General features: G+C 41.0%; 1 protein-coding gene across 4 annotated transcripts; it reads left to right on the forward strand.

Moving 5' to 3' along the window:
• The first annotated feature begins 12276 nt into the window (after window positions 1–12276).
• gtf2a1 (general transcription factor IIA, 1) lies at window positions 12277–21036 on the forward strand. Of its 4 annotated transcripts, none has more exons than XM_046060885.1 (10): window positions 12277–12502; window positions 14104–14205; window positions 14427–14619; window positions 15015–15079; window positions 16463–16538; window positions 16729–16871; window positions 17720–17824; window positions 18147–18437; window positions 18551–18640; window positions 19321–21036. In XM_046060885.1, exons 1-10 carry the CDS (start codon window positions 12473–12475, stop codon window positions 19426–19428), a joined length of 1203 nt encoding a protein of 400 aa, XP_045916841.1. In that variant the 5' UTR covers window positions 12277–12472; the 3' UTR covers window positions 19429–21036. The 4 variants fall into 4 exon arrangements, with proteins under 4 accessions (XP_045916841.1, XP_045916842.1, XP_045916839.1 ...); XM_046060886.1 differs by having other exon boundaries at window positions 12278–12502; window positions 16729–16853; XM_046060883.1 differs by lacking the exon at window positions 12277–12502 and adding an exon at window positions 13795–13934.
• The last annotated feature ends 4232 nt before the right edge of the window (window positions 21037–25268 follow it).

Raw genomic sequence — 25268 nt, forward strand, 5'->3', positions numbered from 1 at the left:
CACCACAAAGCTTATTCAATCACGTTTTTATCAACTTAGAAATATAGCAAAAATTCGATCTATGTTAACTTTTGAGGACACCGAGACCATTTTACACGACTTCATCTCATCACGCCTGGATTATTGCAACAGCCTTTTCACCTGTTTAACCCAAAAATCTACTGATCGACTCCAGACTGTCCAGAACTCAGCTGCCAGGCTTTTAACCAGAACAAAGAAATATGACCACATCACCCCTATTTTAACTTCATTACACTGGCTCCCAGTATGTTTTAGAATTGACTTTAAAATTTTATTGATCACTTTTAAAGCTCTTCATGGCCTCTCGCCTTGTTATATTTCTGACCTTTTAGTCCCATACACACCAGCACGTACCTTGAGATCCTCGGGCAGAGGTCTGTTGCCTGTTCCAGAGTCTCGACTGAAAACTAAAGGGGACAGAGCGTTTGCTGTCAGGGCCCCGAGGCTCTGGAACAGCCTGCCCGAGGAAATCAGGTCGGCTGAGTCAGTGAACTCTTTTGTCCCTTCTTAAAACATACAACTTATTTTATATTTATCTTAAACGTGTATTTTAGTCTTTTCAGTGTTTTCTTGTTTTTATCTTGTATTGTTTTTGTATTATTGTCTTTTGGGTATTATTGTTGTGGTGGCAGCCCGGCTGACGGTGAGTGTCCTGGTTTTTTTTCTCCTTTTTATCAGTTAAAAGTTCCTCTTCGGGCTTCCCCCACGGTGTCCTCCCAGTTCCCCCCTGCATCCTCCCTTCCTCGGCCCCAGTGTTCCTCTCCCTCCACTCCAGTCCCTCAACCACCTTTTTCCCTAAATAAATCTCCTTCGCTCAGAGCGCTGCAATTGGATCCTCTCTGTCCCCACACCACACCACCCACGTAACAATTATTGTCTTTACACTTGTTAAAGCACTTTGTAACTTGTTTTTGAAAAGTGCTCTACAAATAAAGATTATTATTACTCTGTCTTTGGCTGACAAAATGACCAAGCAGGCGGTGCCCTATAGAATGTAGTGTAGACACTGAAAAATACACCAGAAGAAGAGTTCCCCTTCAAGGGAACTCGAACTGCGTTGGTGACGACACTATGGGAACACCTCTGGGCGTGGCATTGCTGAACTATGAATGAAACTCCAATCCTATTGGTATTACTAGAACGGTAGTGTGTTACGGCGTAACCGGAGGGGGTATATAAGCACGCCGGCACATAGGACACATTAGCTTCTTTCTATTCAGCAGGCTCTCTGGCTATGTTTGGAAGCTCCATCATCCTACCTGAAGTCGAGACGAAGCAGATCATGTCGAAGCGATTCCGACAGTGTGTCTTTCCATTCCGTCCACGCTCAAAGTGTAGGTGGCTGCCATTGCAGCATTCCACGCCCCTCTGAGTGATGGGCCCTTGGGGAGGCTTCCACTGGTCGTGCACTTCCTCCATGGAGCCCGGAGGATGAGACCCGTGACTTGTTCCATGGTTCCCACCTGGTACCTGGCAGTGGTTCTCCAAGTGCTGGCGGAGGCCCCCTTCAAACCCCTGGAGTCGGCTGAGGCAAAGCACCTGACCCTTAAGATGACCTTTCTCCTCGCTATCACCTCTCTGAGGAAAGGTGGGGGATCTCCAGGCACTTTCGGTTTCTCCCCGATGCCTGGAGTTTGCCTTGGGGAGGGTCAGGGCCATCCTGCACTCTTGTCCAGGATATGTCCCTTAGGTTCCGGCCAGATTGGCAGGGTCCACGGTGCTGCAGGCGTTTCATCCCCCACCTCATGTGACCGCTGAGGACGGGAGACTTCATCTGCTCTGCCCTGTCAGAGCACTGAGTATTTACACTCTGGGGTCTTCCCGGTGGAGGAAAGCAGACCAGTTGCTGGTGTGTTTCGGGTCCCCCAAGGCTGGGCTCCCTCCTTCTAAACACACCATCAGCAACTGGATCGTTCAGACTATTTCCCTGGCCTATCAGGTGCGCGGTTTGCCTTCACCTATTGCCGTAAGGGCGCACTCTACTCGAGGAATGGCGGCTTCTAGGGCCCTCCTTGCAGGGGTGTCACTCCAGGATTTGTGTGACGCGGCTGGCTGGGCCACCCCTCACACTTTTATCCGTTTTTACAGTCTGGACCTTCCTTCTGCACCCGACACCCGTGCGCTCTCCTCCTAGTTGTGCCGTCAGGTTCTGCACGCTGGGGGCAGGCGGGGTTTCGGCGTGGCCTAAGTGGGTATCTCGTTCCCATAGTCTCGTCACCGACACAGTTCGAGTTCCCTCGAAGGGGAACATCTCGGGTTACGTATGTAACCCTTGTTCCCCAAGAAGGGGAACGAGACACTGCGTCGGGCCGCCACACCTCACCCCGCCTGGAGTGCCTTGCTTCATAGAAAGGGCTAATGTGTCCTATGTGCTGGCGTGCTTATATACCCTCTCCGGTTATGCCGTCACACACTACCGTTCTAGTAACACCAATAGGACTGGAGTAGTTTCAGCCCTGCCACGCCCAGAGGCGTTCCTATAGTGTGTCGTTCCCCTTCTTGGGGAATGAGGGTGACATACGTAACCCGAGACGATTTCTTCTCTTCTGTCTGTTCTGGAATTGAACTCTTTAAATAACTAACTGTTGTATGAAAGCTCACCATATGGTATTCTGAGCTATGTAGCCACACAAATATCCACAGCACCCAACAGAAGAAGTTTTGATTCATGGCCTTTAACACATTTTTATCTCAGCGACCCACTGTAAGTTCCTGAAAACTTGACAAGACTGCACTTTAGTCATAAAGCTGCAAACAAACATTTATGTATTTTTAATATGACAGGAGAGACTTTAAATGTATATTGTTTTTTAAACCTATACAACATATAATAATTCAGAATGTAAAACATGGCCATTTTTCCATGTTGCAAGAAAAAAATATAAAGGCAAGCGAGGAAGAGGACAGTTTGACTGGCAAAAAGCTGAACCGGTCACCAACATCCCTCTGGAGACTGCTCCGTCCGTCCGTCAATCAGCCAATCTGGCTTTTGCACCAAGCTGTCATTACAACATACACCAATTAAAGCCGAGAGGACCGGGACTGCTGAATAAATTGTAAATGTACTCAGACACTCAGAAACAGTCACACGCCTATACTTGTGTAAGTATGTACACAGTTACACACATACACACACACTGACACAGCAGGAGTTAGTAAACACTCCCTAATTGGAGTGGTAACAAGCTGCCTGTCAATCAATACCCCCCTCAGTTCACTTCGGTATTCTGTTCATTCTGGTCCAACTTTGCAGCACTTCAATCAGCCACAACTGGAACTGGAGTTCCTTTCCTGGACCATATTTGATACATTAATCTCTCACAGTGAGAATAAACATGGGAGAGGAGGGTTTGGATTTGTGCACTTGATTTAGCGAGTTTGTGGCATGTATTCTAAATCATAGTCACAAAGTAGTCACAAATACTCCCGCTAGATCCCCTAAATTATTTAAGTTTGCTCAGAAATGAACTGGAAATTTGGACTAATTATTTTGGTTAATGGCGTTAAAAGGTTGTATTCAGTGAACAACAGAAAAACGCAACAGGCCTGTGTGCCGGGGTCAGTTGGATAGAGAGATCATGTACTTCACTACCAATTGCAGTGCCTCACGTCGTCCTGGCCTCAGTGCAGTTGTACTGTCGGTAAGTGAACAGCCATCCCAGCTATCCAAGGAAATCTTTTTGGTTTCCTATTTAGCGTTTTCAGGTTTTACGTATTTTGTAAGCTGATTTATAGACAGTAGAGGTGTCTTCCAGTTTCACTACTGTTGAAAAGTTTGGAATCACTGAGGAATTTCCAAGTTTTGGAAGGCAAAATAATATTTCAAAAAATGCACTGAACTCGTGGTAGACATGGGCGTAAATTTCATCAAACTGTTATATCCATTTTCTTTTCTCTGTCATTTTATGGTATGGTATGGTATGGTATGGTAGTAGAGAATGAGAGCTGTTGACCGTTTGTGTTTTCAAAGCTCAGTTTATTGTCTAGGGTGAGTCCAAGATATTTGATGCACTCCAGCATCTCAGTTTCATTATTGATGCAGGTGGAGTTGTGTGCTTTGCTGTGTTTGCAGGAAGAGTTAATTAACAGTTCTTTTGTTTTACCACCAGCTGCAGGTAATTGTTCATGCACACAAGTAATATTAAATTGATCAGAAATACAATCTAGACGTTATTGTTGGAAAGGGCTAATTTTCAGAATTCATCACTCCAATGTTCAAATGCCACATTATGTTAGCTGACACTAAATCCTGCCGTTGAAAGACAAATTCATCATTAGAAAACCCTTGTGCAATCACATTAGCACAGCTGTGAACCGTTTTGCTGTTTAAAGAAACAATAAAACTATTTGGGCTACTTGAGTATCTGAAGCAACAGCGTGAGAGAAATTGCCAAGAAACTAAAGATATCGTACAAGGGTGTACACTACACACATTTTAGAACTCTCACACACACAACTGAAAATATTACCTTCACACACACAACTGAAAAGCTCGTACACATACAAGTGAAACGCTCTCACACACATACAACTGAAACGCTCTCACACACAGAACTGAAACGCTCTCACACACATACAACTGAAACGCTCTCACACACACAACTGAAACGCTCACACACATACAACTGAAACGTTCTCACACACACAACTGAAACACTTTCACACATACAACTGAAACGCTCTCACATACTCAAGTAAAATGTATGTTGTATAAAAGCATTTCAGTACGTTGTATGAGAGGACTTCAGTTGAACAGGAAGGCATTTCAGTTAAACAGGAAGGCATTTCAGTTGAACAGGAAGTTGTTTAAATAAAAGCACACATCTCACAATACAAGCGAACAACTGTTGATCGTACAACGGCATTATGTTTATTGCTTCTGACAAGCATCGGCGCATAGTTTGATTTCTTCCAAAGTATATGCTCAATTTCAAACTAATCAGATGGGTCGGCTTTAACCCACTGCTAGTTATCAAATGCCAGCACACCAGCGTTGGGAGGCGCTATAGGGAGGCGCACTCTGACCAGACAGACTCCTGGCAGAGCTAGAGAAGGAGAAATTCTTTAAGAGACAAATGTGACATTCACTAAGAAGTTACATAAAAAAAGAATTATCTGTACACTGAAAAGTTTTGAAGCTCTATAGATGGTGTCATTTATTGTGCCCTTTGAGTAGGTCTTGTGGATATTACATGTTTATTGGCTTACTGTATAGTGTATAGTGAAGCAAAAGGGTGAAAAACATTAACTGATAGAAAGCACATATTTGCTACAAGTGCATTCGATCAGCTGATTGTTTATTTTTGCTCTGTGTGGGCTACTTGCCTGAGAATACCTCAGAGTTTGCAACATTGCAATTAATGATACATATAGAGGGGTTCATAATTTCTCAGTCAGCAGGTCATTCTTTGTTTAAGCACTTTACCCAGTTTTGTTTGGATTTGTGCTCATTCTCTTGAGAGCAGCAAACAAGGCACTCTTCAAAACCTTCTCTGGCTCTAGTTGCTGAGTGTAAGGCTCCTATGTTATCTTCAAGTATAAGGTACAATGTCAAAAAACTGCATAACTATTTCTCTTTTCAACTTATACTAGACTGCTCTCCCTTAGCAAAAGAGTTAAGCTTTAATATTCGATGTTTTATCTGTGTTGCATGATGAGCTGGTTCTTTCAATTGACAATCAGAATGTAAAATGAACATTTTCAGTCAGTAGTAAACACAAAATAAGTCTAAAGTATAAATATATTTAGAATTTATTGCAATGGAACCATAAACCATTTTTTTAATGGACATAAAACACAGATGTTTAAAACCACTGTGGACAATGAGGAGATCCAGTGCTGCTCTTCCATTATGCAAGCAAAATAGCTCATGTTACCATATTTAACTTAACATTAGCTTACCATTGACTTATTAAAAGAAACACTATAATTAAGTGACATCCAAATTATTGACTCATAACTAAAGTTATGTGAAAATCTGAATTCAGGTTTAATTGATTTGCTTCAAATAGTTTGTTAGACATTTAACAGTTAGAACTTAGTTTAAAGCTGATTCACGTTTAGACAATTGTGGTGTTGCAAACCACAATTACAGTAAATACTTAAAATCATTAAGGCATTTTAAATCTTATGTATAACGTCAATAACATATAAATCATTATTTAAAGTTTTGGTGTATAGCTTTAATGTTAACTTACCAGAAGTGCAAGCTGGGATCACTGGCTGGGACCAGCCATAGAATTTCACTTGTATGTGTGTCAGGTTTTCATTTGTGTGTGTGTGGGAACATTTCAGTTGTGTATGTAAAAGCATTTCACTTGTATGTGTGTGAGCATTTCGTTTGTGTGTGAGAGAGCGTTTCAGTTGTGTGTGTGAGAGTGTTTCAGTAGTGTATGTAAAAGCATTTCACTTGTATGTGTGTGAGCATTTCAGTTGTGTGTGTGAGAGCGTTTCAGTAGTGTATGTAAAAGCATTTCACTTGTATGTACGTGAGCGTTTCAGTTGTGTGTGTGAGAGCGTTTCAGTAGTGTATGTAAAAGCATTTCACTTGTATGTACGTGAGCGTTTCAGTTGTGTGTGTAAAAGCATTTCACTTGTATGTGTGTGAGCATTTGGTTTGTGTGTGTGAGAGCGTTTCAGTTGTGTGTGTGAGAGCATTTCAGTTGTGTGTGTGAGTGTTTCAGTTGTGTGTGTGAGAGCATTTCAGTTGTGTGTGTGAGTGTTTCAGTTGTGTGTGTGTGAGCATTTCAGTTGTGTGTGTGAGTGTTTCAATGTATGTACATGAGCGTTTCAGTTGTGTGTGTGAGAGCATTTCAGTAGTGTGTGTGAAGGTAATATTTTCAGTTGTGTGTGTGAAGGTAATATTTTCAGTTGTGTGTGTGAAGGTAATATTTTCAGTTGTGTGTGTGAAAGCGTTTCAGTTGTGTGTGTGAAAGCATTTTACTTTTATGTGTGTGGGCTTTTCAGTTGTGTGTGTGAACGTAATATTTTCAGTTGTGTGTGTGAGAGCGTTTCAGTTGTGTGTGTGAGTGTTTCAGTTGTGTGTGTGAGAGCATTTCACTTGTATGTGTGTGAGTGTTTCAGTTGTGTGTGTGAGAGCGTTTCAGTTGTGTGTGTGAGTGTTTCAGTTGTGTGTGTGAGAGCATTTCAGTTGTGTGTGTGAGTGTTTCAGTTGTGTGTGTGAAAGCGTTTCAGTTGTGTGTGTGTGAGCTTTTCAGTATAGTATGTGAATGAGTTTGGTTTCATATGTGTATGTGAGAGGAAAAGTACATGTATATGTATGGTAATTCTGAATAATGTCCCTAGGGGCACCTCATAGAACACCCTTGTCAGCTACAATGACACATTTAATAACAGCATCACTGGTAGGTAGTTCATGTGGGCTAACAAAAGCAGCAATTTTCACAATTTCTCTGCTCAACATTCATAGCTAAAAATAGTAAAGGATTACAAGAAAGCACCCTTTCTACCCCCCTCATTTTCACCACTTCAACATGCAACACACACTAACCCCCATTTACTGGTAAAGTGCTAGCTTTGTGGAGACTGGAGACTCTTTAATTTGCTCTCAAGACTGACCCCAATCATTAACCTCACATATTCCCATCAACAAGGGTCTTATCATAACCATGCGTCTTCCACCAGTTAATTATTCATTTACTTCCTCCAATCATTTAAGTTCAATACTTCTGATTAAAGTCAAACTCAGCTTCCCCCTTAGGGAAAGAAGTAAGAGTTAAGTGTACCAAAGAGTTCCTCATTGCCTTATCATTTTGAGTGGTGCCATTTTGGAGCCGTGTGGCAGTGGAAGCCCATTCATAATTGAAGCCGAGACAGACTTAATCTCGAGCCAGTGCCTCCCTGTGCAGCACGCTCCCACCACCAACACAACTGGAGCTAGCAGCTCCTCTGTTGCTATGCAACTACAGCAAAGAAAGAGGGGGGTGAAAAGCTTTCTCTAGATCTTTAGAGGGCATCATACTACTCAGACTCAAAGGCAGCGACCTCATGCCTCAGATAACACGGCTTTATGTTTGATCACATGTCATTGTTTGACAAACACCTACTAGACAAGTCTCCAGACAAGTCTCCAGTCATTCCAACACTTTTTTTTTCCAAAGAAAAATGTTACAAGTGAATTCAAAAGCATGTTCTCATCAGTTTCAGGTAGACCTTTAATTTCCCCTCAGTGAAATAAATTAAATTAAATCAGTTGTTGTGACATTCCATCTTAAGGGAGGCTCCATCCATAAGGCTCACCAAAATGCTTAAATGGATTGATGCACAGACAGCTGTGTGTTCCCCGGTTGCGTCTATTGATTTTCCAACCTACTTTAGATGAAACACATGGATGTACTCTAAAAGCTCTTGGAATACATCCATAATTAAACCACGCCCACTTCCGTATGACGTCTTGACGGCTGCCTTCCCATGGAAACCTCAATCACGCGGGTCCCGCGAACTACACTGCTACAGCAGCTTGGAAAGTAGTGATTTGGGGTACTGAATTTGATAAATTTACTGTTCATTTTATTTCATTTATTTATTGAAAAGGGACAGCTTACAGTAAAATATAAACGTTTCCATTTGATGCACTGTACCAGATGATAGCTTCACCAAAACAATCGCAACACGAATTTGAGCCACGTCGCCCAGACACAGCATTGAATTAACAACACACAAGATATACAATAAGAACTACTCATAATGGCACGTCACAAAAGTTTGCCAGTCAACTAAAAGCAGCTCATAAAACTCATAGATACAATGTCTGAGTCAGTGATTGCAGAGCTGAGCAGCTGAACATACTGATGAAGTTGCAGCTCCTCACATCAACTGCCCATATGCAGTACGGCGGAGTGGTATGACACAATAAAGGAGATCCTGGAGGACATTATTGATTTTGCTGAGCGTGTAAACACAAAACCACATAGTGGAGGAGGAGCCAAGCCAATTAAAGTTTTGTAAACTAAACACAAATGAGAAAAACTGTAAAATTCTCAAAGCTAAACAAATTACATTTCTCAAGTATCCTGCAATGATGAAAGTGATAAGGTTTTTTAATCCAACATTTTAAGAGTTTGTTTGCACAAGGACTCAAGAGGTTTTATACTTTCCTTTCGTTTCGCCAGCCTGCCCCCAACATGTAATGCAGAAAGACATGTGTAAAAGGATCTTACCATACATAAATATTCTTGCTGCGTCCAATGATAGATTATTTCTAACATTCAACACAACAAACTAGCTCAGTACAGACAGTACACAGTACTTACCAAAACTGCGAAAAATCATGTGGATACGTCACACTTTCACAGAGTTATATGGAAGAAGCTGTTTTTCAATTACGGAAAAGAAAATTCACTAAAGCGATTGAAATACTTGCTTCAATCGTCCTGACACATAGCCATGCTACCCTATTTAAATACAGAAGGAGGGGGCAGTCCACTTTTCTGGCTAGACCACCAGGATTTTGGCAGCCAAATAATAGGGACTTCACAGTGGACCAGGAAAACAGGCTGCAGAGGATCATAAAAAGGGCAGCCAAGATCCAATCCTAATGTGCATTAACTGTTTGATATTCTAAAAATAATATTTATTATATTTTTTATTAAGAAAAATGACATGTTTGCAATTAAATAATAAGGACACTGTCAAGCATTTTGTATAAAAACAAGAATAACATCGTTGTGTTTCTTCCCCCCACCCCAGTGTTACATCTGTCCCGCACAGTAGGGACGAATGACACAATGCACATCTTTCGTTTAAACTCAAATTAGACTGAAGTCGTTCCACATTTTATAAGCTAGCACCTGGTATTGATAGAACACACACGTGAGTTGTTGATCACAACAACAAATTATTTCCGTCAGTAACGTTATCTTTTTAAATGACGTAAATCTGAAAAGTGTTTCAATCTTCCCGGCTCTCCCATACTCTTCCTTTGTCGAGCCTTGATTTAATTTGTTCATCAGACCACAAATGAGACAAGAATTATAGCTGGCATGTCTTGTCTAACTGTGTGTTCAGTGAGTGTGGTGTTGAGTAATGGGAAATGTTAATTCTGAAGGACCACGACTTAACAGTTTGAGTCAAGCATAGATGCTATTATGTGTAGCCCCTTGTTGACTTATCATTTATATGATGATAAAAAATGTAAGCCTATATAGCTAGCTCTTAAAGTGACAGGAAGTTTCCTCCTTCCTTTGCTTATTGGAATGCAGTCCTTCAGTTCAAAGTAGCCTAATTGGCATGACAGTCACTGAAGGTTTGTAATTTAATACTTAATTATATATTGTGTGTGTAGCATGGAGGAACTACAAATTTTGTTTTGTTATGCAGCCTTGTGCTGTGTAATGACAAATAAACAACCTTGTAAGCTACCTTGTCTCAACATCACTACTTATGAACTGGGCCACATGTTTTCTAATGCTGTCGAAGTCATTGTTTTTAATAGGGACTGGCTGGGAAGTTATATACTAAGCATCATCTTGTACCTTTTAATAAAAGTAGATGACTATCTCTACCACATCTGCTGTTTCCAAAATAGGCATAAAAGGTAGCTGTCATATTTCGCAGACGGCGTTGGCGCGGTTTCCATGGGAACGCAGCCGTCGTGGGTGTCATCATACGGAAGTGGGCGTGGTTTCATCTGTCCACAGAATGACCAGTGAGGCAAGTTTCCATGGAGACAGAAGTTGAGGTAACATCCTCTTGTCAAATCTCATGTTTTTGTGAATGTACCCCAAGAAGTCTAGACAGGGATATTTGTGATTAAACAGATAGAACCCCCCTAATTGAATTACATGTAAAATAGTTGCATGCTATACAGAGTGAATGTATCGGTGTGTGTGTGTGTGTGTGTGTGTGCGTGTGTGTGTGTGTGTTTGTGTGTCTTGGCATAAGTGCTTGTTTTCTGGAGCTCTGGTAGGGCAGCTATGTAGAGTGTGATCATACTCTTGTGGCGGCAAGATGTTACTACTACATGAAAAGTGCTCTTGAAATATATAAACAGTGGCAGCAAATATTCCCAGAGAAGCACTGTTAAACTACAAACATAATTTGAATAGTAATAATTTTAATAGCATACACATGGCAATTGCTTGAGGCAGACAGCTACGGCTTGGGTCTGAAGATGGTTGAATCAAACTTCTCAACGGTTGAAATTGAACTTTCCATAGCAGATTACAAAATAAGTTATTAAAAGCAACATCCATGTTGTATCAAAGAAAGTATTCAGATCCTAACTTGGTAGCCTATTAGGCCTACACCAGGGAGAAGCTACTATATTGCATGTAAAAGTCCCGCATCTTACTGATGTCACTGCTACTATTTATATTATTATTGATGAATGTAGGCCAATAAGAATGTAAATGTTGTATCTGGTCTTAGTTCAGCTCATTTGAACTAGGCCTACTTTAACAGAAGTATAATGTATAAAAACTGAGATCTTTTATAAACTAAACAACATTTTGTATATCACATTTTCATCTGCAAACGAGTAACTACAGCTGTTGGATAGGTGTAGCAAAGTAAATGTGTAATTTCCCCGGTAAAGTACAAGTACCTTCTAGAGTAAGTTGGATCTTTTCCTGTAATTATTTGACAGCATGAAGCAGGCTACACAAATTTGGTACCATATTTCCATTATAGGTTACAGACTATACACTTGTTTTCAGTAAATTCTGACCACTTCAACAGATATGGCCAAAGACAAAATACACATTTGAGCGTGAAGTGTGTCAGACTAAAGTCTTAATGGAGACCCATTACAAAGGACTGGGATTTTAGAATTGTAGCCTATAACAGTGTTTCTGTTCTGTCATCACATTTTACAGCAATTTCCCCTCTTCTAATAATTAGGCTTATGTTTAACACTGCACAACAAAGCTTAAGATGAAATTCAGATTTGTCTTTATATTTGTTTACTGTTACACAAATTGATTAATTACTATTCCATATCTAGCCTATATTATCTTATGTACAATCATCTACTGTTGCGTGCAAAGCATGGCTGGTTAATTCCTTATGTGGGTCGTAGTATTTACAGTTGGCCTAATTCAGTAAAGAAGATCACTGAGCATTATAAAGCTGATGCGATCTGCGCACATTTACTTTCAATTGAACACATTTAAACTACATTTACCAGCAGTGGGTGTGTTTATTGATCGTCATATACCGCACCAAATCTCGCGCTATGTGCGGCTTGACCCTGCCCTATGTCTCGCGCACTCGCAGCTCCATCGCTCAGTATATAAAGCAGGACAACGACGGACGGAGGACGGCTGGGGAGTCGCAGCCCGGGATTGTAAATAAGACCGTTAAAACTGTGTTTTATTTACAAAAGTGATGCCGGCTGTTTTCAAATATCGTTCCCAGTTGTTTTAAGTCGTTTTTCGTAATTTTTGGCTCTGTTTCTCGCCTATTTCCGTGTGGTTTTTACACTACGCGTATAATGGCGAGCTCGGCTAACTCGAACCCAGTGGTAAGGATCAATCTCTAAGGATTGCCAGTGGGGGGAAAATGGGGGGGAAAGATATTAGAAAGCTGTCTATGAGCTGGTTTTATATATTTCAGTAAAATGTATCTGCTTTTACAAACACTTCACTGTTATATCAAATAAAAGGAAGACTTAGGTTCAGTCAATCGGCCATTTTAATGAGTTTTCGAAACTCACGTTAGACTAACGTTATTCTTTCAGATAAAACCACCTGGTAGGAGCAGTATGGCTAACGTGAGAGGAGCTGTTTTGCTAAAAAAAAAAAAAAAAACACGTAAGAAAATAAGTGAACATGGTATAGAAGTTTAGGGTTCGTGATGAATGTGTAAAAGTAGCAAGTTTTGGGCTGTCTGTCAGGTTGAAGCTTTAACGAATTGGCCGCCAATTAGTTCGTGGTAACGTTAGTGTCTCAGATGCTTCTTGTTTTTGTTTTTTTGTTTGTTTTTTTCTCGTTACATTTTAAGATATTGATTATCGGCATTTAATGTTTGTGCTGTTACTGTAACTGTCACTGATTTAGGGCCAAAGCGTTGCTTGCGTCGATGAGTCGGTAGGAAAGAACAAATGGTAAATATAAGCTAAACTATATTACTTTGCATAATATCAAATGTAGATGTACGCAAAGCACATTGCCACCATCCACTGCGAATGAATTACGCTTCGTTAAATGTATATTAAAGAGATTTTAGGCTGAAGTCGTCAACGTTCAGTCTTAATGCCTCCTCATTGTCCACCATTCCACGACCAGAATGCAGGGTAGCCGTCCCAAACCACCACTTTTACCCATCTCATAACTATTGTGTCCTGCTCCCCACCGACAAGACCATACAACTTAATCAAAACTGAGCATTCATAAGATACTACACCGAAAATATCCTTGACATTACGCCACGTATCGTGTAATGTACGGGGCTGTCGAGCGCGCTGCTTGCCGCTCCGTAAAATGGCTTCCACGTCTCCCCTCACTCCGGTTCTGGCCCTCCTCCTTGCTGGTGCCTGGTTTTATACAGCCATATTGGCTCTCTAATATAGACTGCCCGGGATGGGAAGGTGCTACTCGACGCTACGTCACCGGCTCTACATATAAACACCAGACTGTGCTTTAAATAGTGGAGCAGACAGGCCGAGGGGAGGGAAGGAGAGACCTGGGTCCGTGCTGCGGACATTGGGGACAATGCAGTGCAGAGAGCGCAGTGCGGTGGCCTGCGTGTCTGTCGCGTTTAGGTTTACGTTGTTGCGGTAAAACAAAGCAGACAGGGCCGTGTATACGGCACAGCTAAATCTCAGTGATTATTTTACATTTACTTATACAACAGATATTACTATATAATGTTGTGCATATTTGGTAAGGCAATATCGGATGTGTTGGAACATAGGCGGTTGTTCATGTAATGATTTGCTGCTGTTACAGCAGCTGGTAAGCACTATTAGTAACTGATTAAACATAGTTTTAAATACCAAGCTCCATAAATTCTATGTGAAAGTAAATCTCGGTAAACAGTGATCATACAATATATGGAGGGTCTCTTTTTAAGCAAACTGATCAAAAATGTGTTTTCTTTCTTTTTGTACTTGCTTCCTCATAGCCTAAACTATATAAGTCTGTGATTGAGGATGTGATCAACGAGGTGCGAGAGCTGTTCCTGGATGAGGGAGTCGATGAGCAAGTGCTTCTGGAGCTGAAAACGGTAACTTTTTCCAGCTTTATTGTTCCTGTTTGCAAAACATCTATAGGGGAAATACCACTAGTGTGTTGAGGCTTGCTTCATCCTCAGTTCATTGTAGTGTAGGAACCTAACGGTATCGTGCTTTTATTATGATTTCCCAAATGTCGGCTACTCATTTGAGAATGTCCCACATACAGTAATAAAGTAAATAGTGGTACTCTTTCTTTTGCCTGATGCTTTAGCTATGGGAAAACAAACTGTTGCAGTCCAAGGCAGTGGAGGGCTTCCATACTGAGGAACAGGCAGCCCTGCAGGCCGCCCAGCAGCAGCAGCAGCAGGTTCAGCAGCAGGTTCAGCAGGTTCAGCAGCAGGTTCAGCAGGTGACCCAGCCAACACAAGCCCAGCAAGTTATCCTGCCTCCTCAGCAACAGCAAGGTTGGTCAGCACTGGCGCTACCACAGTGTGGTGGTAAAGAACAGTTAGCAATAAACTCAACAGTAGGAACGTCTGTCAGTGCCATATTTACACACCACAAAAATGCCCATTTGAACAACACATTTACAGTGTTGAATTCTTTTCCCACTATGAGGGTTTTTTAAGGAAAACTCTTTTATTAATCTTGACCAAAGTTTATATTGTAGAAGTGATTTACTATGCACAACTGCCAGATTATTTAAACATTAGATTTTAAGAGCCAGTAGTAGATAAATGACTTCACCAAACTAGTGTTCACAGACCTTTTTTCCCCCCTCTGTTTAATCATTTTCTTTTCACGATGCTTTGAATAGTTTTCGGGTATGTTATGGAGTCAAACATGTTTCTCTCCACAGCTCCCCAGCAGCAAGTCATTGTTCAGGATTCCAAGATTCTACAGCACATGAATGCAACGGGGATGGTAAGTCGTTTGTATACTTGTGAAAGCAACATAATTACAGTTTGGGTTTTGTTCTCATCAAACAGTAGATGCAGTGCAACACTTTCTGACCTCCACAGTATACATGTTTACTGTGACTACCATACTTAACTTACTACAAAGTTGGTAGTACACTCATGACTATATCAAATGTGATGTACTCTGCTGCTGTTCACACTGCTACTAATATATATATATATATATATATAGCGCTCTCTGAGCAAACAGGAGCACTGCTACTACAGATGTTCATTAAATGGTTTTCTCACTAGACAGTGGGAGCAGTTAAAGTACTACAGAGTAGTTTAAAAACTAGTACAACTATGGAAGTAAACCAAAAACTGTAGCCACAGCCATATGACATTGTTGACAAGTTGCAGGTTGACAGCTTGTTGATGGGCAGTGAACAAGACTAAGCAGGAATTTCTATAAGTTCAGCTGATCTGTAAGTGTTTTGTTTTGGTCACACACTTGCCAATTTGCCAGTGAGAAAAATCAAATTTGGAGGTGTTGTTCAAAAACCTACAAGCAAGAATATATTTTTTATTGGGTTTTTTTCCACTCACATATTTTGTTGCCAGCCAAACGGAAGAGGAGGATCTTAATGTGTCTCTGCAGGCTTTTTCCTGAGAGCAGGATGACTGGTCTAGTAACAGACAGATGGAGGGGCAGAAGGACGGAAGGAAAGAGGAGAGGAAGGACCTTCAGAGAGTTATATAGTAGCCTGGATTACAGCGGAGATAAAGCCAGGGATAATAGATCCTCTTACATGCTCCTGTGCTCCGCCTTTTCCTTCATCCGTTTTAATTTCTTTCACAGTGTCAACACTTCCCTTCCTTTTGTACTTCCTTCTCTCAGCAACACTTCTATTTGGCAAGCCATCTGTTTATGTCGAGGCTTGCATCTGTGCGGTTGTCGTAAACTTGTCTTTATTCTCAAACACCTTTTTGTAAGCTTCGCTTGCAAATTCCTAACCTTTCACCGTCACACCTGGCAGATACAATTAATTAATGCAAATGTATAAAGGCTGCTTTAATCGTGACAACCAAGGGAATGTGAATATTAGCACTGTAATTGTGAAGAGGTTGTGCTGTATTTGATGAATAATTAAATATCTCAAGAGAAATGTGTTCCAACACTAAAGTCATAATTAAATGTGTGTACCTGGTTTTTATTTTAAATTGTTTTCCACATTCCTAAACCCTAAAATCCTGCATTAGTGTATAGTCTCATACCATTTTTGCTTTTGACTTAACTGTAGGGGGGGGGGGGTGTGTGTGTGTGTGTGTGTGTGTGTGTACAAGTGGGTGTATACCTCACTGCCTTGTTTCACTCTTGAATGTGTGTTCTCCCTTTCTCCTCTAGAGTGCAGCAGCTACCGCAGCAACCCTTGCTTTGCCCACAGGCGTCACGCCATACCAACAGCTCATCACCAGCCAAGGTGAAACACTCACAAGTTTATCTGTGCATCAGCTTGTGAAGAAATACTTAGATCTTAAAATTGCCAAATTAAGTGAATTCATGATGTTTACTGTTATACAGTACATTGACTGCTTCCCTGTTCCCCTGGCAGTTTCAAGAGATGCGTGCACTTTCACCGCATTCACATTTCTTCTGTTTTGTGGTCTCAGGTCAGATCCTGCAGGTGGTCCGTGCTCCCAATGGGGCTCAGTACATCATCCAGCAGCCCCAACAGCAGATCCTCCTTCAGCAGCAGATGCAGCCTGGTGGCGTGCAGGCACCGGTCATACAACAGGTATGCTCCATAAGACAGGTAGGAACACCTAGTTTCGGTAAACAGGCAACGCCTTTAAAAAGCACAAACTGGGCTAGGAGGGCAACATGTATAACATGCTGCATGTATTTTGTTTATCTAATACCTTTTTAGAGTAGCAATTAACAGCACATAGTATGTAATAATTGATATCCTCTGTCTAATCAGTCCCTGACAAGTGCGTTAAATAACACTGGTTACACAGCTGTTGGTCTTCTGGCGTTTAAAACAGTGGAAGAACCAACTTTTGGAAAAAAGTTATAATAATAAGTTGACTTGTGGGGAAATTAATTCCATGAAAAACATAGAAATAATTCTGGAAAATCAGGATGACACTTGCTCACTCTCACGTCACCCTTTCCCCCAAAGAAACATTATCCATGACCTTTATATCAGTGACATCTCCAATAGAACCAGCAATAGTAATATGCAGTTAAAATGCGTCACGTCCGTTACATTCATGCCCCTGTCAAATGAGTTCACACAATGTTGATTCAGCATATCACTGCTGGCAAATTGCTCTGTATTTTGCAGTATACTGGAGTTTTTAAATCTGATGTCTATGGAGACATTCCCAAACTGGCGATCTGGTAGAAATGTGTTTTATGCTAACCACCAATGATTTGCCGGAGCTGAAGGGGGAATAACTGTAGCAACAGCAGCAACTCTGCATGTCAGAGGTTATACACCATAAGCACATGTCAACAGTGTTGTAACTGCTCTCACTGTCATAAAGGGGGAGACAAAAGGTTTAAATAGAATAAGTCATAATGTAATGTAATTCCCTTAAATGTCTCAAAAGACACAGTACGCTAATGTTTATGTTCTTCTGTTTTGTGTCTGTGCAGGTCCTGGCCCCTCTACAGGGAGGCCTGTCCCAGCAAACAGGAGTCATCATCCAGCCGCAGCAGATTGTCCTAGCTTCAGGAAATAAAGTCCAAGGCAATACACAGGTAAACATCTCTTCAATTCCTTCCAAATTTAAACCTTTTCTGGGAGTTTGCCATGCACTTATGAGTTTTCTCTAATACATAGTTCTGTTTTCCCACCGTATTTCCTGCCTTTTTTGCCTTGTCATATGTGTGTTAATCTTACCGTTTGCATGCTCAAAGTTGGACAGGAAGCTCGATTTAGAATAGTGTTTTTTTACATTTTTTTTATTATTATATATTTTTTTCCTCATACATAGTTATGCTGTTTTTAACTGCAACTAGCTAATTAGATTAATGACCTTACAATCGCTGTTTTCTCCTCTGGGGCACGTATTCCCATTAGGTGATGCAAGCAGCAGCTATGGCGCAGCAGACTGGTCAGGCAGCAACAGCTCAGGTCCAGCAGGTCCAGCAGGTTCAGCAGGCCCAGGGTGCAGCTGCGCAACAGGTCGCAGCGCAGCCCCAGGCCCAGCAGCAAGCCCAGCCGCAGGCCCAGCAGCCTCCTATGATGCTGCAGGTGGATGGCGCCGGAGACACCTCCTCAGAAGAGGACGAGGATGAGGAAGAGGAGTATGATGAAGATGAAGAGGAGGAGAAGGACAAGGATGGGGGAGAGGACGGGCAGGTCGAAGAGGTGGGCATAAGGGGAAACAACAAACAGACAGAACAAATGCTTGTTGGATGGCAGCTGCGCCATATCTGGAACATTTATTATTTTAACACTTGTTGGTTGTGTTTCCTCGTCAGGAGCCACTGAACAGTGGGGATGATGTCAGTGATGAGGAGGACCAGGAGCTATTTGATACAGAGAATGTAGTCGTGTGCCAGTATGACAAGGTAAGAGATAATCTATTCTGTGAGAGAAAAACAAAACTCCGTCAACCTGCGTGTATAAATACTGCCAAATTTGTTTACTTTTTACTAGTTGTTTCATTTCAGCTCATCAACTCTCTCCTGCACAGGTCACCAGTCAATTGCAGGACTAACACATATATAGGCAGAAGCAAATAGGAGTCACCTCTATCATTTGCAAAGTTTTTTTAAAAATTCAAAATAGGCACTATTTTTCTTTTCTAGGCACTATATTTCTGGTGATAACCATGGAGACAACAAATGCAACAGTTGAACTACACAAAAGGACGTAAATAAAGCATAAGAAAAAAGCGCCTCTTAAATTGTTTTCTCAGCTGTCTTCATCTCCTTTTTTAACAAAAAAAATGGCTGCCATGAAGTACAATATTAAAGAGGCATTTTAGGCATTAGCACTATTTTACTTGATGTATGGTTTACTGGAGTGCAGAGTTTGATTGCCAGTATCATGCTGACCTAAGTGTATCACAACGCAAATTGATGCATTGCCTATAAAGAACTCTTGGTGAGCGCTTGCTACTATCTCAGCGTGTCCGGCTGAATGTGTATGGGCTAAAGACATTAGAGCCTGTGTCCACTGTAAGATGAAACGGTGTCCATCTGTCCTTGACGCCCACAACATTAATTTCCTTCTCTTTACTCCCCAGATTCACAGAAGTAAGAATAAATGGAAATTCCACCTGAAGGATGGGATCATGAATCTGAACGGGAGAGACTATGTCTTCTCCAAAGCCATAGGGGATGCGGAATGGTGAAGTAGGGGGGGGGGCGGAAACGCAAAAAAGCAACAGGAGCAAGAACTGTGTAACTCCTTCTATCCAGTTAACAGACACTTCAATATCCTTCCATATCCTGTGACTGGATTCATTTCAGGAAACGTCTTTTGAGTCTTGGAGAACTCTGACAAACCCAAAGGACTGTGAGGTACTGTAAAAACCTGGGTGTCGTCAAAATCACTCGACTAGCCTTGCGGGAAGAGAAACCTACAGGGGAAGGGAACATCTGCGAAAAGAGCGTTCTTTATCTTTTTTGCTTTTTCCAGGCTTCTCTACCTTTTTCTCCTGAGAGAATTCACACACATTGGAAAGTAAGCATTTCACATCGTACAGGTGTAGTGGACCAGGGTGACGTGACCTGCCACCCCACCCCCCAGGAGGTCAGAGGTCATTCATTATAACCCCGTAGATGAGAAACACCTTCATGATGCACTGTAGTCGGTTGACTGGATTGACTCATGTCTACATTTAAGTCCAAATTTAGTGCCACCAGTCAAGATTGCTGCCTTTTAGAATGGCCTTTTGGCTTCTAATTTTTGTTCTCAGAAAATTCTCTCAGCTCGTGTTTATGAAAATGGTGCTCCAGAGTGTTTTATGTAGTAAACAACCTGTTATTGTTTTAAACATTTGTTTTAAATGTGTTTGAAGGGTTAAGACAACAAAGGTAAACTTATATTAATCCTAAAATAACTAATAGAAGTTTAATGGCATTTTTTAATCTTCAAAGTAGTGCTGAATCCAAAAATACTATTATTTTCCTCATCGGCTTCTCTGGAGCTTCATTCCATCTTTATCTCAAAACCTAAAACAAAAAAGGAAAAACGGATCCAACACAGAATTCATATAAGAACTGTAATGTCTGGAAGTTTGTCCTGTCGGTGTATCATCTTTGCTATTATTTTAGTTCCCTGCTGCCGTCTGAAAAATTGCACTGTCAGTTTATCAATGTGTTGTGAAGTCAGTCAAGTCAATCAATAGCCACAGCGTGCTCTGTTCTGTGTGTGTGTGTGTGTGGGAGAGAGAGAGAACGAGTGTGAAACTTGACAGGCATGTGGCGAGTGTTCGTACGTGCTGAGTGAGTGTGTGTGTGTGCGAATGTTGATGTGTGTTGTCCCCGCTTTTCTTTGGCAATGGATTAGTTTATTTTTCTTTCCACCCAATAATCTTAAAATGTCACAGCTGAAATTGTGAAAGAAAGATTTGCATTTTTTCCCCTTTACTTTTGGATGGGTGCAAGGCCATTTCTTTTGTTTAGTTTCTTTAATTTATTCCTTAAAGTTAATCAAATGTTTTATTGTTTTTTTTGTTTTGTTTTTTGATAGGTTGGAAAGCCGCACCAAACTGTGCTCTTATAATCTAATAAGTGTTCCTTTTTTCTTTTCTGTTGGCTGGACAAAGCTACCTAAAGCTGTGTTCCAAATCATTTCGTCCACCATATGTTTTCCTGTATTTTTATTTTATTCATGACTTTTAAATGAAAATATTTTCTATCAAAGTGAGTTTAACTCGGGGGGGCCGTGTGTTTCTCTGCAGTTTGTTTTTAGTGCCCTTGTTGCAGCAATTTGAAATAAAGTACATGTTTTTTGAGCGTTGTGTCGATTTGGTTGATGGTTGGCTCTATAGAGTAGAATGTTTTTAAAGAAACCTAATTAACACCAAGGACGCACTGCTAAGGTAACTGAAACCAAGAAGAGAAAAAAATTAGTTTTCTTAGTATTTAACCTACATTATCTAATTGTAATAAAAGTAATTTTATATTTCAGATTTTTTTCCCACTGACTAAAATGTAATTGTTAATTTGGTTTCGTGCACACTGAAAACAAAGTCAAAAAAGGGAGTCACTTTTAAATAGAAATTGTTATTGGCCCAGAACCATCCTCAAATAGCAAATATAATAATTGTGCCATTGGAGATTTCCAACACAATTCAAGTTTTAAGAAAAAATGAAAAGAAATCCCAGGCTTTCAGGACAACATTCAATAGGTCTATGGTTACTAGTCACAACAATACTGATACTCATAGTTGCTTAATAATTTTGTTTGTTGAATGTGTGCCTTTTTGAACTTGATTTCGCTTTTCCAATAATCACGAATGATGACCTGGTTAAAAGGATATGTATTAAACTGTATTCTCTGCTTTCTAATTGTTTTGTCGTGTGTGTTCTAGCCGCTGTTCAGATGATTAAGGAAATGTATTGTTCATATTCATTTATTTTTTCTAAATTAAATCAAGTTTGGAACAAAACTCAACAGTGCTTTGAATGCATTCAGTTGTCTTTTCCAAGCCTTAATTTTAAACAGGTTTTTAACAGGTGTTACTAATCAGAGTTGAATAGTCTCCAAGCCCTTGCTATATTACCTTACTACATTGTTCCCAACCTTTTGTCAGATTTATCCCCACAGCCCTATGAGATGAAGTCCACTACACCTTCATCAACACCACCTGGCATTTTCCAAATGTGTTATTTAACTCTGTTAATATTACAGTGTATATTGTCACTGAATCCCCTATCAACATTTAAGTCAGGTCAAGTTTGTATTTGTGCTTCTACCACTTGGAGAGGCAGAAGCTAGACATTTAAGCAATTTATCCGTTCGCTATCTATAACCTGTTACCTGTAGATGTTTCAATCATTCATACTTTTTTTTTTAAAGCTATCTCAGAATTTCTTTTATTTAGAGAAATTCATTTAGGCTGCTTTTAGCAATTTCAACCACTTTGCTTTAAATAACTATTTCAACAGTTTAGCCATTACTTTTAGACATATTAACGGAACACTTAGTTTTTTTGGATTGCTTAAGCACGATTTTCAAAACAGGACCCGTGTTTTCAAAACACTACACACAATTAGCACAACCACACACCCAAATAGCAAAACACTACAGATCCTTTGCATAATTAAACACTCTTGTAAAAACTATACACTTCTGTTTAAAAACCACACTTTGTTACCATATGAAACACACACGTTTCACATTACTATACTCTGTTTGCACGAGTTACACTCTACTGTGATAAACCTAAAACACTTTTAGCACTTCTACTTCCCCATGATTAGAGTAGGCTACCATCAACAAAGTACAAATATAATGTAAATTCACCAAACACTACACAAGACCAATGTTGCAGACTGAAGAAACTCATTTATTTCTCAACACGCCCAAAATGTTGACATGGAAATTCATAATACCGTAACAAAATGTCACTTTACGTATTGTACTGTAAAAAACAAAACAAAACAAAAACTAGACATTGTGGATCTGGCCAGAGAATTTCATCAACATCGCAGGCAATGTTGTCATTAGCAAGACACCTTGGAAAGAAACGTCTTGAATGACGAATCCATCCTTGCATTGCTGCTACCTCCATCTGGTCACAGGCCGCCTCCATGGCTTGGATTAGGGGTACCTCAGCCTGGAGACGGAGATCATATACCTTCCACCTACATGCCGTGAAAAACTCTTATATAGGGTTGAGGAATGGAGAGTATGGTGGAAGATATTGGACGGTGAAATGTGTATGTTGCTGAAACCAGTTCTGAACCAGAGCAGAGCGGTGGAAAGACACATTGGCCCAGACAACAATGTCTTGCATATGATCGATTTGATTTGCTGCTGTTATGTTGTGCAATTGGTCCAAGAATGCAAGTATGAGTGCTGTGTTGTAAGGGCCCATATGGGCATGGCGGTGGAGGACCCTATTCTGTGTAATGGCTGCACAGAGTGTTAAATGAACTCATGCTGGATCTCCTCTGCATCCATTCGTAAAACTCTCTGAAGAACAGTGTCAAAATTGTGCAGTTCAGTGTAGATCTAGTATACATATTACAGTACAGTAAAAGATTATGAGACAGTATGCAAGATCACACTGCTAAAGTGAATATATACCTCTGCATAATCATGCCGCAGTCGTTTCACCCTTTTAAATTTGCTTCATTTGAATATGTTTTTTTTCTTAGGATGCGTGCCAGTGTTGATGTTGAGACCTGATAAATATTGTTGAAACTGGCGTGGTTATTGACAATGTTAGCTTGGAGCTGATTGAGTGTTATAGCATTGTTGGCCAAAACCATGTTTACTATCTCCCTCTCTTGCTGTTTTGTGAACATAGGAGGCCTTCCCCCTTGTCGTTCCTGACCCTCAATCCTATGTAGAAAAATAAAAACAGTATACAATAGTACAGTAATTTAACAGGAAAAGGTAACAGAAGTGCGGATAGTGCATGGAATACAGTACTGTAAGCAGTTACTGAAACCGTGCAGATGTTTTTGATATGATGATATTTTTACAATACCTATTTTCCAGTCGAAATGCTCTTATCACACTTGCCACTGTGTATCGGCTTAGATTTGGCTGTACTCGCAGTCCAGCCTCCCTCAGCGTCAGGCCGTGGTTGACAACGTGGTCAACCAGTGTTGCGCGGATCTCATTTGTCAGATTCGGTCCTCTTTGAGCACCTTCTTGTCTTCCTCTTCCTCTGTTGATTCCTCTTCCTCCCCTTCCTCCCCCTTCCTCCTCCCCCTTCCTCCTCCTCCTTGTCCTCCTCCTCGTTCTCCTCCTCATCTTACTCTTTCTCTGACTCTTTCCATTGTGCTTGAAGACCGATGAACTCACCTGCTGCTTTTTATAGTGCTTTGCACCTGATTGGTGTGTCTACAATTAAGCAAACAAGTGTTTGCACACCTGATGACTGTGTTGAACCAATTGGTTGGACGGTGCGGTAATTTGACAGTCAGTGCTTTGGTATTGCAAGGAAGTGACTTTATGATAGATTTTTGTGTGTAATGTATGTTAAGTGTGTTTAGCGTTGTGCAAATCACTGTGTGTAGAGTTTTGCAACAAGTGTGAGGTTGACAATGTGCTTATAGTTGTGCAAATATGGGCTGATGTTTTGCTTCTTGAGTGTAAGGTTTTGCTAATAGTGTACTACTTTTAATTTTAGTGTGTAAGCAATCCAAAAAAACTGTAAATCACACCAGATCTAGATGAACACAATAGTTCAAAGTTCAAAATCTTGACTGTACATTATATAATTTGTTCAGAACAAGATGTCGTAACAGTTAATGGAAACCAAAATCGCCAACCGATTGAGGGCTTGATTCAAACTCACACCGAAAATCTAAATCATAGGCTGATCCACATTGTTGATGACTTTCATCACCGCAATTTCAGTAGTGTGTATGGTCCGCACGAGCCTGTATACACTCCTGACAAAGTCTGGGCATGCTCCCGATGACACAGCGAATGGTGTCCTGTGGGATCTTCTCCCAGACCTGGATCAAGGCATCAGTGAGCTCCTGGACATTCTGTGGCACCACTGGGTGGTGGTGGACATATTGATCCTAGAGTATCTCAATTGGATTCAGGTACAGAACATGAAGGCTAGTCAGTGGCATCAATGCCTTCGTCATCCAGGAACTGCCTACATACTCTGGCAACTTGAGGCCGGGCATTGTCCCACACCAGGGGGAACCCAGTGCAGTCAGGGTACCCTTGGCTAGCACATGGAGGTCTGTGTGACCCTCCAAGGATATGTCTCCTCAGACCACCTCTGATCCACGGCCAAAATGGTCATGCTGGATGATGTTGCAGGCAGCATAACGTTCAACACGGTGTCTGCAGACTGTTTCACGTCTGTCATAGCTGCTCAGTGTGAACATGTTCTCATCTGGGGCGCCAATGGTGGACCTGCCAATTCTGGTATTCCATGGCGAATGCCAGTTGGGCTGCAAGGTGCTGGGCTGTGAGCACAGATCTCACTAGAGGTATTGGGCCCTCATGCCACCGTCATGGAGTCTGTTTCTGAGTCAGAAACATGCA

The sequence above is a fragment of the Micropterus dolomieu genome, linkage group LG10 (genome assembly GCF_021292245.1).
Source record: "Micropterus dolomieu isolate WLL.071019.BEF.003 ecotype Adirondacks linkage group LG10, ASM2129224v1, whole genome shotgun sequence".
Taxonomy (NCBI): Eukaryota; Metazoa; Chordata; class Actinopteri; order Centrarchiformes; family Centrarchidae; genus Micropterus; species Micropterus dolomieu.

Excerpts from the sequence above, each read along its gene's own strand:
- gtf2a1 (XM_046060883.1), top strand. The coding sequence starts at position 13,878 with ATGTGTTGGAACATAGGCGGTTGTTCATGTAATGATTTGCTGCTGTTA. Across the intron at positions 14,206-14,426 it reads TGCTTCTGGAGCTGAAAACG|CTATGGGAAAACAAACTGTT; the intron begins GTAACTTTTTCC and ends CTGATGCTTTAG. Across the intron at positions 16,539-16,728 it reads ACAGCTCATCACCAGCCAAG|GTCAGATCCTGCAGGTGGTC; the intron begins GTGAAACACTCA and ends TTGTGGTCTCAG.